This window comes from Eumetopias jubatus, unplaced genomic scaffold (assembly GCF_037043125.1).
Source record: "Eumetopias jubatus isolate StellerSeaLion01/CBP00866 unplaced genomic scaffold, mEumJub1_p1.0 scaffold_1, whole genome shotgun sequence".
In the NCBI taxonomy this organism is placed as follows: Eukaryota; Metazoa; Chordata; class Mammalia; order Carnivora; family Otariidae; genus Eumetopias; species Eumetopias jubatus.
The window spans coordinates 146,245,163-146,263,363 of record NW_028274807.1 but is presented as its reverse complement, the minus strand read 5'-3'; the positions used below and the strand labels follow the sequence as shown (position 1 = coordinate 146,263,363).

The 18,201-nt window shown below is 38.5% G+C and overlaps 1 protein-coding gene across 2 annotated transcripts in view; it reads right to left on the bottom strand.

The window, feature by feature from the left end:
- The window catches only part of ULK4 (unc-51 like kinase 4), a 616,362-nt gene that overhangs the window by 556,897 nt on the left and 41,264 nt on the right, over window positions 1-18,201 (bottom strand). For both annotated transcript variants that reach the window (XM_028107191.2, XM_028107192.2), the window contains exon 17: window positions 11,148-11,226. In XM_028107191.2, the coding sequence (XP_027962992.2) occupies window positions 11,148-11,226 (79 nt within the window). The remainder of the gene's footprint in view (window positions 1-11,147; window positions 11,227-18,201) is intronic.

The window sequence follows — 18,201 nt, the reverse complement described above, 5'->3', positions numbered from 1 at the left end:
TCTGACTCTTGGTTTCAGCTCAGGTCATAAGGTTAGGGTCATGAGATTGAGCCCCACATCAGGCTCTGCACCGGGCATGGAGTCTGCTTCAGATGCTCTCTCCAAGTAAAAACAAAGTGCTGAACAGTGTGATTAAAATGCTGCAACTTGTAGTTTTAAAAAAAATAGACACATCTAATGCTTGTATATGCAAGGATCCCTCTGAAAAAAATATTTGATTCTGTAGAAGGAAGGGACTCTGTGGGTTGGGAACAAAGAGGGAGGAAGGGTCACTGTTTGCTGTTTGAGGTGTGTTCCATGTACACCTGTAACTCATTCTAGTTGATCATAATTTCTTAAACCGTAATAAAAAAGATTGACTAGCACCACAAAAAAAATAATTTCTCCCTCTTCCTCTGCCCCTCCCTCTCGCCCGCAGTGACAAGTTTATATGGGAGACAATTTTTCCCTTTCTAGAGTTAAAGATAAAAAAAAAAAAAAATCAACAAACTTCCCTGTTATCTCCTTATGTAGACAGGTGTGCTGTTGCTCTTTTTTTATCTCCCCTCTTCCAAATGCCCCTTCTACTAGTAGGAGTAGCCCGTCAAGGGTCTTATTTCCAACTAACTGCTTCGGGGAAACCTCAAGCTTCATCTCCTGTTCTTAAATTACACGAAATCTCAAAACTCTAATAGCAATAACAACCAACCCACCTGCCCTAAACAGCCTCAAGGTCTTACTGTTTCAGATTTCAGTTCTCCCTATTTCTGACTTTTGACAATTTCCTTTATTTTCCTGTGCATTCAGCTAAGTATTTTAAAGTCTCTTTGTTATATTTTATCCTGCATTTCTAATTCTTTTTGCTATTGAAGTATTTTCAGATTATCTAAGTAGCTATGTTGCCACACTCAGAAGGCCATATATTTTTATAATATAAAATATATTTTATAATATGAAATCAGAATGTTACATGGAAAAACTCCAGGGAAAAATAATTTCATATATGTACATAAAACACACCTAAGAATACAGCCAAAAAATAAGTATCATTTGTTCTTCAAAAAAGTTGTAAGTTGGGCACCTGGGTGGTTCAGTCAGTTAAGTGTCTGCCTTCGGCTCAGGTCATGATCCCAGGATCCTGGGATCGAGCCCCACATTGGGCTCCCTGCTCAGCAGGGAGTCTGCTTCTCCCCTTCCCTCTGCTCCTCCCCCATGCTTGTGCTCTCTTTCTCTCTCTCTCTCAAATAAATAAATATACCTTTAAAAAAGTCACAAATTGATTACTAGGACTGTGGAAAGTAAGGACCATGACAGAATATAGTGTGTGCAGTTGTGCTATAGCAATGAAACGCTACAGTACTCAGGCCACCAAGCACAGCAAAGTGGTGCAAGTATGTAGCTTAACACTGAACAAGGGCTCAAAGTGAACACTCTATACCACACCTCTAAGATATACATGGGGTCTGTCTCTAAATGCAGTTCAACACACCCTATACCTAGAATTCCAACATCACACAATGTTCAGAGAACATGTTCAAAAGCAAGAAGCAAACTCAAAAGGGCTCTCATTGGACTTATTACAATTTAACCATCAAAAAAGACTAATATTGCAAAAGACTGAAATATGTAAACTTACACATATAAATCCATAAGTTCTTTTCCTCCATTTTTTATGTTAATAACCATATATTACATCATTAGGTTTTGATGCAGTGTTCCATGATTGTTTGCATATAACACCCAGTGCTCCATGCAGTATGCGTCCTCTTTAATATCCATCACCAGGCTAACTCATCCCCCCACCCCTCTCCCTTCTAGAACCCTCAGTTTGTTTCTCAGAGTCCATAGTCTCTCATGGCTTGTCTCCCCCTCCGATTTCCCCCCCTGCTATCTTTTTTTTTTTTTTAACATATAATGTATTATTTGTTTCAGAGATACAGGTCTGTGATTCAACAGTCTTACACAATTTACAGCTCTCACCATAGCACCTACCTTCCCCAATGTCTATCACCCATATACAAAGAAAATCACTGGACACATCAAGATTATGAAGGTACCAACTCATTGCTCTGAAAAATGGTCTATAAAGGAAACAATCACTTATCCTGACTTTGATAAACTATACTTCTGGAAAAAAAAAAAAAAAACCTCCCAACTATAAGTGAGAAAGGAATTGCAGAATGAGAAAATTATTGGGGCGCCTGGGTGGTTCAGTTGGTTAAGCGTATGCCTTCAGTTCAGGTCATGATCCCAGCGTCCTGGGATCAAGCCCTGCACTGGGCTCCCTGCTTGGCGGGGGTCTGCTTCTCCCTCTCCCTCTGCAGCTCTCCCTGTTCAGTCTCACTTTCTCTCTCAAATAAATAAAATCTTAAAAAAAAAAAAAAGTATAGGGATTAAAAAAAAAAGAGAGAGAGAATGAGAAAATCATCATTTTTGCAACCCTAATGGACTAAGGCATCTAAGCAATGATCATAATGGATGCTAATAACTATGAAGTAAAAGAGCGATGGGCAACTTCGCAATAAGGCTGACAACACCTGGAGCCAGGGAGCAATCCTAACATCAGTAACAGGCAACCAAACATTCCCTGCCTCTCCCTTTGAGGCAACAGGAAATACATGGCACCAACTATGAAGAATTCCTATCCCCCCTCCAAAAAACTGAGTCTAATCAAGGCTATACACAAAAAACTACAGTTCACAGGAAATGTAAGTGATTAAGGACCATGTGAAATGACATCAAGAGGGTGGAATAAAATTTCCGACATTCCAGCTTTGGCTAAAACAAATAACAATTTGTCTTTAATAGATGGCACTAAAACACAATAGGGAAATGCTTGAAATTAAAAGACTTAAGAGTCTCCATTATCTAAATGCAATGCAAGACCCTATTTCAACCCTGGCTCAATGAAAAGTTACAAAATGACATGTATGGGACCATCAGGAAAATCTGGAGAGTGGCTGTGACCCCCACGGGTCCCTGAGAGGAACTAGCATGGCTGCAGCAAAGGAGGGCCTGTCCAGCCGCCATGAAGCCCAGGGCACCACCAGCCCAAGCTTCCCCCCCTAAAGGCCAAGACACCTCAGCTCAGCCCGCGACCCCCAACTCACAGCATGGAGCAATTAATCTGGGGTTGAGAAGAAGACTTACAGCCCAAGAGATGGTCCACAACCACTAGAAACCTCATTGCTGGATAACCTGTCCCTGTGCATAAAGAACCTGAATGCTATGAGACCAGATTTGGGGCATGTTCCAGACTTACTCTGTAATCAAACCCTCCAGTTTGACTCAGATGGAGGAGACTGCACTTCTATATATAATGACAGATTTTAAATTAGATAATGACGACGATACCTTTAATTACATTGTCAAGGAAATTACTGAAGCTGTTCTAGTTCAAGGAAAACTCTGTAGATAAATAGAATGTCTCCATAAGCCCATTACATAAGATAAATAAGTTTTACTTACTCAATAGATGACTATTCAGGGGGCCATTGGAAAGGAAACCAATCATTTAACAATACAATACACGGGCTGCTAAACCAAATTCAAAGGAATGTTTTTGTTCCTACCCACATTTAAACCACAGCAATTCAAGATGGGTGCATGCCGATGCCTACATAACAAAGAATAACTATGATGTCCGCATTGCCCCTAACTGATGGGTTCTGGGATCCACTTGAGCTCTGTCTCTGAGTAGTACTGGGTTGGTTATTCATTCTCTGTGGTAATAAGATACACGAAGGTTTCCCACCCAAATGGTCTGGATGCTTTAGGTTAGGATATCTTGCACCCAAAATGACGAAATAGGACTCCTTCAATGCTAGTCAGGTTGAAACATATGATCACTTGTTCATAAAGTGACTCCTCATAGGTGAGCTTCCTGTGAACTTCCAAATCCTAATATTCAAAAAAGGTCTAGTTTCTATACATTTGTCAGGATGCTTTTTCTTCAACTGGGAATTAATGAATTCGAAAAAACTCACTAATTTTTCTGCAATTATTGAAAAAAGTTTTAACAATACCCTAAATGCTCCTCAAGCAGTACAAACTGAAATAAATGGTTTATCTCCAGCAGTACTCCAAAACGAGAGAGTCCTTGATGCCCTGACAGCTCAGCAAGGAGGTATATGTCCTGTCATCGGTGAAATGTTGTTTCTAGGTCGACAAATCGGGAATTGTTACCCAAATTAGATTTGGGATCCTAAAGACCAGATAAAATTTTTTCATCAAATAAGTGACACCTCTTCCAGAGACTCATTTAACTTGTTAAACCTTGGCTCCTAGGAATCCCTGCTCTGGAGGATTTTTCAGTCCTTGGCTACTGTTCTTATAGTCATCAAATGAACCTCCCTACTGGCTTGTACACTTGCCGGGGTTTCAAATGTCTATTGGAAGCCACATGCACACCAAATGACATCCTTAAAAATCAGGCAACTGGATGAAATCAACAACCACCACATAAGTGATGAAGACAGTAACTACGTGGCCCTCCAGCCTGAAAACTCCTAATGGAAAACAGCGAATATGGGACTCTTTGGCCTGTGAGAGCATAACCAAAAAAAAAAAGGGGGCAGGGGAATTATTAAAATCAAACAGAGACCAGACTTGAAAATTCCCTCAGCAGACAAAACCAGTTAGTCATACAAGCAAAGCTTAATTTAACTTATTTTGCAGAACAAGCAAGGATAACTTGATCTAGGTCACTTCTTGCTTTTCCTCTGCATATTATAAGTGAAATATAAACAGTTCCCCAAAATCGACAGGAGGTAACCGCTAACCAATTCCCTTTAAGAGAATTCCAACATTATAACCAATCACTGTAAAGAATAAACACTCCCTGCCTTCACAGTATATAAATCTGCTTTACAACAGCATAACTCTGAGCCTCATTCCATGTTTTGAGTGCTCCCAGTTTACAAACTCTTTGGTATGTGCACAATAAACCTTTACTAATTACTACTTCAAAAAAAGAAAAAAGAAAAAGTCTGAATACTAACAGGTTACTAGAGGATATTCAGAAAACACTAATGATTTTGTTGGGTGTGATAACTGGTTTTTTTTTTTTAATTCTTTTCTGTTAAATATACGGAAATATTTATGAGTTAAATATGACGTCTGGGATTTTTTAAAACATACTGGTGTAAGGAGGTGGGGAAAGGAGAGGGAATGAGATAGGGAAGGAGAGGAGGGGGAACAAGAAAGAGACAAGATTTTGACAAACAATATTGGCAAAGTGCTGGTGATTATGGGAAGTGAGTGGTATCCCCTTATTCTTGTCTCTCTACTTTTATGTATGTTGAAATCTTCCACAATAAAAATGTTTAATGAAGGGATCGAATTAGAATGTCTGTTAGTTTTCCTTCCAGTTCTAAATTTTAGATTCTATATTCAACTTCCTAAAGCCTGTCCACTGCATGCTTAAGACAATCTATGCAGCAGAATATCAGGAATATTTCTTAAAAATTATTACACGTAAGAATCATAATCATTACAGGGTACTAAGTGTGTTATCTAGGAAGATAGGCTCAAGAAGCTGGCTATCTCCTTCTTTAGAAAAAATAAAGAAGAATGGAATAAATGCTTCTAAATACTTACAAGAGATCATGACCAGCTCTTTTCTGTGGCCACTGGTGATAGAGTTAGATGGAACAGACTTAATTTATACCACCAGGATAGCAAAATAGCTTTTTCTCCATCTCTGCTCTTCATAAGAAATTATACTGCCATACTTCCCTACTATTCTTTTAATCATTTATTAAATCCTTCAATGCTGACTCAGTGCCTAAAATACTCATTGCTCTGCTGGCCAGGCACTGTGGGATACAAAGATAAATTATAAAATAAGGTTCTATGCCTTTAAAATGCCTATAAGATCTTCAACCGCAAATTTGGGAGTGGGGGCAGTCCACCAGTAGTAAACCTACTGGGGAAATCAGGACATATCTCACACTTGAGATTTTATTCATGATTTACTGAAAAATATCTATGAACACCCACAATTATGAGTGTTACAGAAACCTGGTCTCCAGAGTTCTGAAGCTAAGATTCACCAATGCACTCCATGCGGTTCTCAAACCCCCTGAAATGACTGCGTTTTTCTGGATAGGCTGCCATGGTGTTCATTAATCTCAAATGGTAATAATCGGTAATGGAATAAAACCATGTACCATGCAGTAAAAACTCCAAAAACCAGGGAATAGATGAAACACTACACTGTATACCTGTTAAGCCAGCTTCCTCTTCAAGTGGAAAGTCTTAAACTTGCCAAACTTTGTTTCCAGTGCTTGAGTGCCCTCTAGTGGCTGCTTTGCCACAACCAACTGCTCACAGCCGGAATTAAGAATGAAAAAGTGTGAGAAGTAACAGAATTTCTAGAAGATGGCATCATCTTCTAGATCAGGAGCACCCAGCACAATTTGAAGTTAGTCCGTGAACTTCTCATTATCCAAAGGAACTTAGTTCACAATATGCATAATTCAGAAGTTTCCCAGATAACACATGACACACTACTGCATTTTTTAATAAGTATACTTTTTCCCGTTTCATTTCAAATTAATAAAATATCAGCAAACACCCAGAAAAGAACAGTATGTGAATGAAGGACACCAGAACCTCAGGAATTAACACCCATCCCTCCCCTGTCAGTGGAGGCAGCATCAAGAATGCAACAGCAACAGGAGTTGGGCAGTATTTTGAGAACACAAGGTACCCAGTCTCTGAAGGGAGGGAAGCACGGGCTAATGAACAACCTGAGTGCACACAGAGACAAGGACACTTCCAGAACTGCCCCACCAGACACTCTCAGCGGTGGCAGCAACAGCAACTGCCAGGGGGAGAAGCCATGGGTACGGAGCCAGGGGGTGAGCTGACAGATCACTCGGGGTGACTGACAGGTCCCCAGTTACTGCAGAGGCCTTCTGCCCAGACCCACAGGAATTCCTACAACCGCACAATATACTATCTGCAGTCACTGCCAAATGGAGCCCCAAGCACAAGGACACCACAGGGGTGCGGGCAACCTCTCAGTTCCAGCCTTGGCCTCCAGGCCGTCTTCCCAGATTCTGCCACAAGGCACCCCTCACCTCCATACCTTCCATGACTTCTACCTACATCCGCCTCTCCTTCATGATGTCCAGCATCAAGAGGGAGCCAGCCCTCTGAACAAGAACCTTCATAGCCCCTGGACATTTCTGAATCTATAGATCAATCTTTCCCCAGGAAATGTCCCTACTGATGTCTAGGACAACTGCCCATGACCAGGAGACTCATTCAGGCTTGCTGCTCAAAGCTGGGGTTCATTATGCACAATGCTATTTAGCATCCCATTGTGTGAATGTGACATACTTTGTCCATTCTGCTGTTAAGTATACCAGTTATTTCACACTTAGGGCTGTTACAAATAATGCTGGTAATATACATTATCGCATATGTCACTTGGTACACTGGGTTACGAGGTAGGGGATTCTGGCTTAGACAGTAAAGATGTCCTCAGTCCAGAGTGGCTGTGGCCAGTTAGATTCCCACCAGCAGCATACAAGCCTTCCTTCTGCTCAGTACTTTCACCAACATTTAGGATTGTGAGGCTTTTTCATTTTTGCCAATCTGGTGACTCTCTCGGTATTTCATTTTGGTTTTGGTTTGTATTTCTCTGATGCCTCAGTACTTTTCATACTGAATTTTAGAATTTATATTGGCCAGACCTAGTTATTAAAGTCTGCCTTCAAATAGCACAGCAATCTGCCAATGTGTCAACACTTTGAAATCTATCCAGAAAGCAAGCATATATCCAGAATAAAATCATTTTTTACTGCATCTACCACTACGAACCTGGTCCAAGTCACCATCACCCCTCACCTGAACTATCACAGGCTCTTCTTCAAGTGGTCTCTCTATCTTGCCCCTGTCCTTGTAACACAGTGATCCTCTTCAAATGTCAGCCACATCGAGGCTCTCCTCTGCTCAAATTCCTCCAATCACTTCCCATCTCATTCAGAATAAAGTCTCAATTCTGACCAGGGCTTACGACAAGGCTTAGGATGACCTAGCCCCTGGCTACCTCACTAACTTCATCTCCTGTGTCCTTCTGAGTCTCCCTCTCGCTCAGTTCCAGCTACATAACCTCCGTGTGGTTCCTCGAAACATGCCAACCACTCTCCCATCGCCAATCCTTTCCACCTGCCGTCCACCCTTCCCCCAACCGAGGGAAGTGTTCCCCCAATCCCTTCAGGTCTCTGCTTGGATGCTCCTTTCCAAGGCTTTCCCTGAACCCATCTAAAATGGCGCCGCCACCACCTCATCCTTCCCAAACACCACTAGCCTACTTTTATCTTTTTCATTGCATCTATCACCACCTAACACTACATATCTGCTTGCTCTCTTTTCTCACACTAGAACATGGACTCCATCAGAACAGGGATTTTTCTCTCTCTTGCTCAACATTGTACCTTGGTACTTAGACGGTACCTTGTATATACACAGCCACTGATAAATACTTGTTAAAAAAGGAACAAAAGAGTATCAGTACAATTAATAAAACAGTATCTATGAATTTCTTCTAGAACAAGATAAGGACCTGCCTGGGGTAATGGTTTTCCTGCACGTAACACACTGCCATGCCCGTAAGAGATACTCAATAAATGTTCAATTAGTAAAAGCACAACAATGATTTGTCTTGTCCTTTCCTATTCCCTTCTCTCCCCCTTCCAGATCCTCTAAACCAATGTAGAATTTACTTCCATGCTACCGTTAATTTTTTCACAGTATATACGTTAAGAATCCATTTTTTCCAGGTTACACAACACATTGATGTATTATTTGGATTTAAATGTTAATGGATTCATTGTTTATGTGTGCTTCTTCTTTACCTGAAAACTTGGTTATAGGCAGCTATTCAAGTAGCTTGGTCAGGTACAAGTTTTTGGAAATGTGGGTGAAATTAAGACTGAGTCTCTGAATTTCTGAAAAAGTCTTCCTTTTGTCCTCACAAGCAGGCAATAGGATGGCTGCACAGAGAAATTTAAGGTCACACAATCCCTTAAGTGTTATTCTATTCCTATTGTTTTCCATATCTTCAGCTTGTAGTGTTGCAAATAAATTATATGCAAGTCTAATTCGTTTTTGTTTGTTTATAACCTGAGTTTTGGTTTTCTTTCTCTCTTTGTAATTACAAACTTCACCAGGATAGGTCTAAATGTGCATCTTTTTTCAATATCTTGCCTGACATTTGGTGAAACCTTTCATCTAAAGACTGAGTCTTTCTTCAGCTCAGGGTGAAATTTTCTTCTATTATTTCTTTCATGAATGTTTGCTTTGATCTCTCCTTGAAATCCCATTATGTTTATCTTAGACAAGTACAATCTGATAGAAATACAATTCAAGCCACAAACGTAATTTAAAATTTTCCAGGAGCCACAGCAAAAAATAAAAAGTAAAATTGTAATAATGTATTTATCCAAATATATCCAAAATATTATCATTTGAAAACGTAATCTATAAAAAATTTACAGATGAGATGCTTACCCCCCCCCCATTGAGTCTTCAAAATCTGGTATGTGTTCTCTACTTGAAGCTCATCTTGATTCAGACTACCTGCTTTGCAAATGCTCAATAGTCATTTTGGGCTAGTGTCTGCCATACTGGACAGCAGAACAGATCTTCTGGAACTCTCTTCCATTCTTTTTTAGTTAATAATTTTTAACCTTTCTCTTTTCCTTCTGAATCCTAAAAGAATTCATCCAGCTGATCTTCAAATCCACTAACTCAGCTTCCTAAAGTATTCACCCTACTCATCATGGCACCTATTGAACATTTTAATTCAATAGTCATATTTTACATCTTCAAGGGCTCACTCTTCATGGCACACTGCTCCTGAGCACTGACTGCCTGTTCTGATTATCTAGGAACGCCCTCTAGAATGTCAGGACTTTGTCTTAGAATTTTCTTTAACTTCTCTTCCATCTCCTACAGTACCACTCTGTTTCACTGGAAACTCTTCCTCTGAGTCATCGGAAGAAGCCCCCCCACTTTTGAGCTAAAAGCCTCTCTGCTCAGTGATACCACCCTATCTGCTTGGTCTTAAAAAGAAAAATCAAGTTTATACATCTCTGATAGCCAGGTTGGGTACCACCAGGGGTTGCATATGTCACAATTCATTCTTCTTAGTCCCATAAAAACAAGAAAAAAGTTAGACTTAGTGACATTTCCTGTAGATCTCCGCAGAGATCTCACAGTTTCCAGAAATAGGGATGGAATTAAAAGCAAAGGAAATGCAGGGACCTTAAATTAACTGTCCGTTCATGTCCACTCAGACCAGGGCTAACTGGGATGCTATCCCAGCAACTGGCTGAGGTACTGGACAGCAAAGTTACAGAACATTTTCCATCACTACAGAAAGTTCTATCGGACAATACTTGGCTAAACAATTCCTCCTAAAGCCCCAAATACCACACCACCAGGTTCTGGCTCTATAAAAATCCCCTCTTCTTCCCACTTCCTTCTCCTCACTTTCTCCTTCCTTCAAGAGTTATTGCCCTTGCCCTTAAAAGCCTTGGTTCTTTTCGCCTATTTCGACTCTTGACACTCCCCTAGTCCAAGGGATAAAGGATGCTCAAAAAGGCAGTACAAAGGTAGCATTCACTTGATGGGACTTAGATTTACTAATTAACAAAGAAACGCTTCCCAGTATCAGTACTTGAAATAAATGCCTGATATGTCAAAATATCTTTCAAGCATGCATGGCCATTAATACTGGGATTGTTGTCAGAAATAACTGACAACTGGTGAGGATGAAAACACTAAATTCAGGGTGAAAAGGATTTTAATCAGAATCGTGAGCTGTGCTTCAACTAGGAAATAAATTAGGTTTAATAAAATGTTGGGTAGACTACAAGAAAACTAGTAATGAAATAAGGGTTATCCAAAAATTCTTGAAATAATGATGAATAGAGCCCACAAGCCTTTTAACTCCACCATATCACCTTTAATAACAGAATAGGTTGTAAATGTGCGGCTGTGTTTACGCCTAAGGGTCTACTGAGGTTATTTTATAATTGCCACAATTGCACAAAGAAAACTTAAGTGAAGGTCAATGAAAGCTGCCTGTTCTAAATTACAAATCAGGAACAACCTTTGTCATTCATAACATTACAGTCATAAAAGAGAATTACCTCAGTAACAGGTGTATTTTCCTGGAGCTCAGTTGTGTGCGAGGCCAGTAAACCAATCACCCGAGCAACCTTGGCCCGTCTGTAAAGAGAGAAAAATAAGCTCTGAAGAGGAGTTAGAGACCCAAGTAACCAACCCTAGTTATGTTTCACAATTATGAGCATTAAGATAAAAAGGGGGTGCACTAGGGTGAGCATTCACTCCTCCACGTATATAGCCCTTATGTACATTGAAGAGACAAGAACAGCAATGCCCTCTGCAGGACCGTCTGTAATAGTGACTCAAATTGAACAAGCTGGGCTTTCATAGTAAAATACAAAGTAAAATTTTTGAAAGGCCTTAACCAGAGAGGAGAAAAAAATGTAATTAACCCTTTTACTTCTGAGTACAGTATTTGGCAAATGTTATGTCCTACTTATTAGACCAAGGATTTTATACATAAGTGGTAAAAAAAAATATATCAGAACAGTTAAACATATTTATATATCCACTTTTATAGACATTTTTACAATCCTAGATCTTATACTGTTCCAAAAACTACCAGTTTTAGTGAGGTGTCTCTGTATCATTATCCAACAGAAAATAAGGTCAATAAATTATTAATATCATTTTCAGATGATTTGTTAAAATTTAGTTGTAAGTTTTTTTTTTTTTAACTGGAGAAAATAGTTGGACATGTGAGTTGATGACAACCGTATTTTTTTTTTTTCGAGCACTGTATTCATACTGATGCTTGCATGTTCTCTGGGCTAATTAGTATGTACACCAGCGAGAGTCTCTAACTTTTCAAGTTATAAAATAAACTACACGGGACCCACGGAGGGAAACAACTCTGAGAAGGACCACAGGGAAGTGTTAATGTTGTCAGAACTCTAACATATAGATATAATTCTTATGGATTTCAACACTTCTTGAATTAGCCATTCAAATCTCTTAATATATACAAATTAAAGAGGTCCTAGGCATTTGTATGACTAGGATCCTGCCTCTAAATAAAAAACATTATACTGTTATTTAAATTTTAATACCAGTGTATTATAATATGTAATATGTATGTAATATGCAGTGTTATATAAGTTTCAGGTGTACAATATACTGATTCAATACTTACAAACATCACAAGTACACTCCTGAATCCCCATCACCTATTTCACCCATCCCCCTCCCCCCACCTCCCCTCTGGTAACCATCAGTTTGTTCTCTATAGTTAAGAGTCTGTTTTTTTGTTTGTTTCTTAGATTCCATATATGAGTGAAATCATATGGTTTTTGTCTTTCTCTGGCTGACTTATTTTGCTTAACATTATACTCTAGCTCCATCCATATTGTCACAAATGGCAAGATTCCATTCTTCTTTATGGCTGACTCGTATTGCATTATGTCTTCTTTATCCATTCACCTATCAATGGACACTTGGGCTGCTTCCACAGTTTGACTACTGTAAATAATTCTGCAAAATACACACGGGTGCATGTATCCCTTTGAATTAGTGTTTTTGTATTCTCTGGCAAGTAGTGGTGTAATTACTGGATCATAGGGTAGTTCTATTTTTAATATTTTGAGGAACCTCCATACTGTTTTCCACGGTGACTGTACCAGTTTGCATTCCCACCAACAGTGCAGGAGGGTTCCCCTTTCTCTACATCCTCACCAGCAATTGTTTCTTGTTGATTTTAGACATTCTGACAGGTGTGAGGTGGTATCTCCTTAGTTCTGATTTGCATTTCCCTGATCATCAGTGATGCTGAACATCTTTTCGTGTGTCTGTTGGTCATCCCAATGTCTTCTTTGGAGAAATGTCTGTCCATGTCTTCTGCCATTTATTTGGATTGTTTTCTGGGTGTTGAGTTATATAAATTTTATCGATAGGTCCTTTGCAAATATCTTCTCCTATTCTGTAGGTTGCCTTTTAGTTTTGTTTCCTTCACTGTGCAGAAGCTTTTATTTTGATGCAATCCCCATAGTTTATTTTTTATTTCCCTTGCCTCAGGTGACATATCTAGAAAAATGTTGCTATGGCTGATGTCAGAAACATGACTGCCTGTGCTCACTTCTAGGATTGTGATGGTTTCAGGTCTCACATTTAAGCCCTTAATCCATTTTGAGTTTATTTTTGTATTTGGTGTAAGAAAGTGGTCCAGTTTCATTGTTTGGCATGTGGCTGCCCAGTTTTCCCAACACCATGTGTTGAAGAGACTGTCATAAAAAGATTATACCTTAAAAGTGATCATTTTGAAAAAGATTTGGTAGGACATTGGACCAAAAGTTACAAGAAAAAGCACCTAGTCACTGCTCTGCCACTGACCCATTTTGTGACCACAGCCAAGTCAATTATGCTTCAATTTCCACATGTGTGCAATTTCAAGGGATAGATGGATTAACTTCTAAATTCTTTTACAATGAGAACTGGGTGTTATATGCAACTAATGAATCACTGAATACATCAAAAAATAATGATGTACTATATACTGGCTAACTGAACATAAAAAAAAAAAATATAACATTATCAAAAACGGACTACTGAATTAGGGGATGCAAAGCAAAAACTTATCTTGGTTCAAGGACAAGCCCAAAGTACTTACGAAACACTAAGCTGTTTTTTCAATCTACAAAAGTAAATAACTAAAAGAACTAAAAGAAAAATGTATTACAACATGCTATTTTCCCCAATCTCGCCAGAAACGATCCTTTTAGAACAAGAGATAACACACTACCTTAAAATTCTTAAGTTTTAAGTTATAAACTATTTAAAGTAACAAAAACATTTTTGTTTATCCCAAATACATACAACTATATCCTATATACGATGCCCTCAAAAAATGGACTTTTTCTCATAACCCAATTTCCTCTTAAATGTCACCACTTTGGATGCCCCTAGTGTCCCGTTACACTGTATCTCAGAAATGTCCCCATATTCATGACATTATCTAAAATTGCACTGGCAAATAATCTTCATGCAAGGACAGTTATGTACCATATCTTCATTGTTCAAAGGAGTACCCATTTGAACACTTAAAATACAGCTGGTACAAGTGAAGAAAAAATTTTTTGTGGAATTACTTTTAAATTTAAATTTTAATAACCACATATGGCTAGCAGCTACCACATTAGACAGAGTAGATCTAAAATGTAGTTCCTTCTTCATGTATTTACTTGTTTATTATGTGTCCCCCACCAGCCTAGAAGGCCCATGAATGCAAGGCTTGGTACTGCTCACCAATACCAACACCAAGACAGTCCCTCGCATCAAGTAGGCCCTCAAATGTTTGTTGAATGAACAGAACATCCACATCAAATATAAGGTAAGTAAACATATTAATAGGAAAGGAGTGAACATACGACTACATGAGGTAAACAAAAGTGGAAAAGGGTTTTCAATATAAATCTCAAAAAAAAATTTAAGGCTAACATCACTAAATGAGAAAAAGATTCCTTGTAAACTAAAAGCAATATAACCTACAACGGGTATTGTTATACACCACATAACAAAGAACACTCAAGAGTAATAGGAAACTTCAACCTTCTTCTCTTCCAAGCACAGCAAGGAGGCTACAGTGAATACATGAGTACAAGCATTCATAATAAAACTAGCAAGGTCAAAGTAACAGATGTATATACCAAACTTACTACAATCTACAAACAGTGACCACACTTACTCAGTGAGAGGCAGGATAGGGCAGTATTTATTACTCTGGAATGAAATGTCCTGGGCCCAGCCTTGTCCCCACCACAAAGTGGAGGAAGTGGGGGTGGGGGAGAGGGGGACAGTTCCTTGGGTTACTCATCCTTCATGTGCCTGGTTACTTTTATGTTAAATAGGACTTACTACAATATGTACCTCAAGTTGTTCAAAGAACCAAAAGAGATAATCCACGTGAAGAAATTACCATGTTGTCCGACATTTAATATATGCTGTATGGGTTAGCTACCATTACCAAATCACTTACTACATTAATAACATTTTTAAAAAATGATTTTGTACTGGGCGCCTGGGTGGCTGAGTCGGTTAAGCATCTGCCTTCAGCTCAGGTCATGATCCCAGGGTCCTGGGATCGAGTTCCGCATTGGGCTCCCTGCTCTGCGGGGAGACTGCTTCTCCCTCTCCTCCCCACTTGTGCTCTATCTCTGTCTCTCTCTCTCTCTCTCTAATAAATAAAATCTAAAAAAAAAAAAAAGATTTCATATTACACCACAAAGATAAATGCACAGAATCCTCAAAGGCAGAAATTCTATAGAACATATGTTATAAAAGTGAAATAGCAAATATAAAGCAAAAAAAAAAAAACTAAACATTTGTAAATTCAGAGGCACTTTTGTGTATCTTATGTGTCAAATGAAAACTGAAAATGTTCATCAGGCACAATCATAATCAACACAAAAGCACAAGTTGAAACTTAGACATTTTTCTGCTTTACACTGAAGACTGGACACTGACACCCACCTTTCCGTTCTGTCAAGAGTCTGCAAAAAGAAAACATAATTTATAATTAAATGATAACTGGAAACAGAAAGAAGGGCTGAAAGTAGACCAAAATGTTTGAGGAAATCCCAGATGACAAGCATAGAGGAAATCATATTGACAGAAAATGAACAGAAGAAGTCCCTAAGAACCACAGATAAAGACAGATCTTCCCAAGGAAACCCCCAGAGACTCAGAGTAAACTAAAGCAGAAGGCAAAGATGAGATGAGCCATTGGACGATCACCAGATTACAAAACCGCACAATGAACAAGTGGGCCAACCAGGTCCTGCTGTCTTCCCATCTCCCTCCTGGGTACACAAAATAAACCCTACAGTCCTGGCCTCCAGGATAAAAATGGAAAATTATTCCTATAGTAAGCAATCTACCCTAAGGTTGGATACAGATGTGGATGTGGGAACCAGAGACTGTGGTCCTCTACACCAGATACTAGAGTGGAAAAGAGGATTAATGGAGGAAAGCCAGCTCCATCCCAAAGAAAAACCCATCCTGGCAACTCTTGAGTAGGCCTCCAGCCTGCCTACCTGCTCTTTAGCCAGCTGGGCTCCCAACATGTAAGTCAACCAGCCAACAGGCATCACCACTCACATGCCCGCCCTTTACTTTAAAGAAGTTGCTGGAGAAACAGGCCTAGAGAAGCATAGGGGAAATTTGTATTGCCAACTTCTATACTGATCAATTCAACCATTGATTCATAATATAAATAAGTACCAAAGACCACCAAGAATTTGAGGAACTAACAGCACTAAAAAGCAAGACCGTGATGAAAAAGAAGTGACCCACAGGCTAAGGAGGTAAGAATAGAACTTGTATAATCCTACTGTTAAACCTTAAATATTAGTCATAATATTTATAACCCTAAATTCTGTTCCAAAACAGAATTTTTATAATCCTACAATTTGTCCTCAAATTCAAAAATACATTATAGACCAATACAGGCTGCTAAAGAATCAGAATACAATGAAAAAACATTTCATATGATTGTTAAAATAAAATAGAGATCCTCAAGAATAAAATGAGCAGGGATAAATATCAAACCTGAAAGCTCAAAGATAAAATCAGGGAAGAACATAAAGTCTGGCAGTTCTTCAAAAGGCTGAACAAAGAATTACTATATGACCCAACAATTCCACTACTATGTATATATCCAAGAGAAATGAAAACATCTGTTCACATAAAATCTTGTGCACAAATGTTCACAGCAACATTTATAAAAGCCAAATTTGGAAACAACCCAAATGTTCATCAAGAATGGATAAACAAAATATGATATTATCATACAAGGGAACATTATCCAGTCATAAAAAGAATGAAGTACTGATACATACTACAACATTGATAAACCCTGAAAACATTATGCTAAGTGAAAGAGGCCACATAAAGAATTAAATATATTTTGTATATTTCATTTATATGAAATGTATTTCATATAAAAATTTCATTCATATAAAAATTTTCATATAAAAATTTCATTTATATGAAATATACAAAATAGGTAAATCTATAGATAGAAAGTAGATTAGTGGTTTGCAGGGACCAGAGGGACGGGGCAATAGATATGGGGTTTCATTGGATGATGAAAATGTTCTGTAATTAGGTAATGGTGATGGTTGCACAACTTTGTGAATATGCTAATAACCACTGAATTTACAGTTTTTAAAAAAGAATTTCCATCACATCTACAAACACAAAGAAAAAAAAAATCACAGAATCGTATCAATACATGAGGAAAAAGCATTTGACAAAAATCTAAGACCCATTCATGATAAAAACTCTTAGTAAATTAGAAATAGAGGGGGAACTTCTTTAACTTGATAAAGACTATCTACAAAAAACCTACAACCAATATCCTACTTAATACTGAAAAACTCAAAAATTTCCCACTAAGATCAGGTACAAGGCAAGGCTGTTGCCTCTCACCACCACTCTTCAATATCATACTGAAAGCTCTAGCTAATGCAATAAGACAAGAAAAGGAAACAAAATGTAGATTAAGAGGGAAGAAATAAAGCTGTCTTTGTTCACATAGGATATAACTGCCTGTAGAAAATCCTAAAGAATTGACTCCCCTTCCCCTCCCCTTGCCCAAAAAAAAAAAACCTCCAGGAAGTAGTGATTATGGCAAGGTGCAGGATACAAGGTTAACATATAAAAGTCAATTTTGGGCGCCTGGGTGGCTCAGTTGGTTAAGCAACTGCCTTCAGCTCAGGTCATCATCCTGGAGTCCCAGGATCAAGTCCCACATCAGGCTTCCTGCTCGGCAGGGAGTCTGCTCCCTCTGACCCTCCCCCCTCTCATGCTCTTTTTCATTCTCTCTCTCTCAAATAAAATCTTAAAAAAAAAAAAAAATCACTTCCTTATTTACCAGCAATGAACAAGTGACATATGAAATTAAAAACATGACACCATTTACATTAACACCCCAAAACGAAATTTTTATGAATAAATCTAACGAAATATGTACAGGACCTATATTAGAAACTAAAAAACTACAATTAATGAAATCAAAAAACTAAGAAAATAAAGAGGTTATTACATATTCATGGATAAGGAAACTCAATATTGTCCAGATGTCAT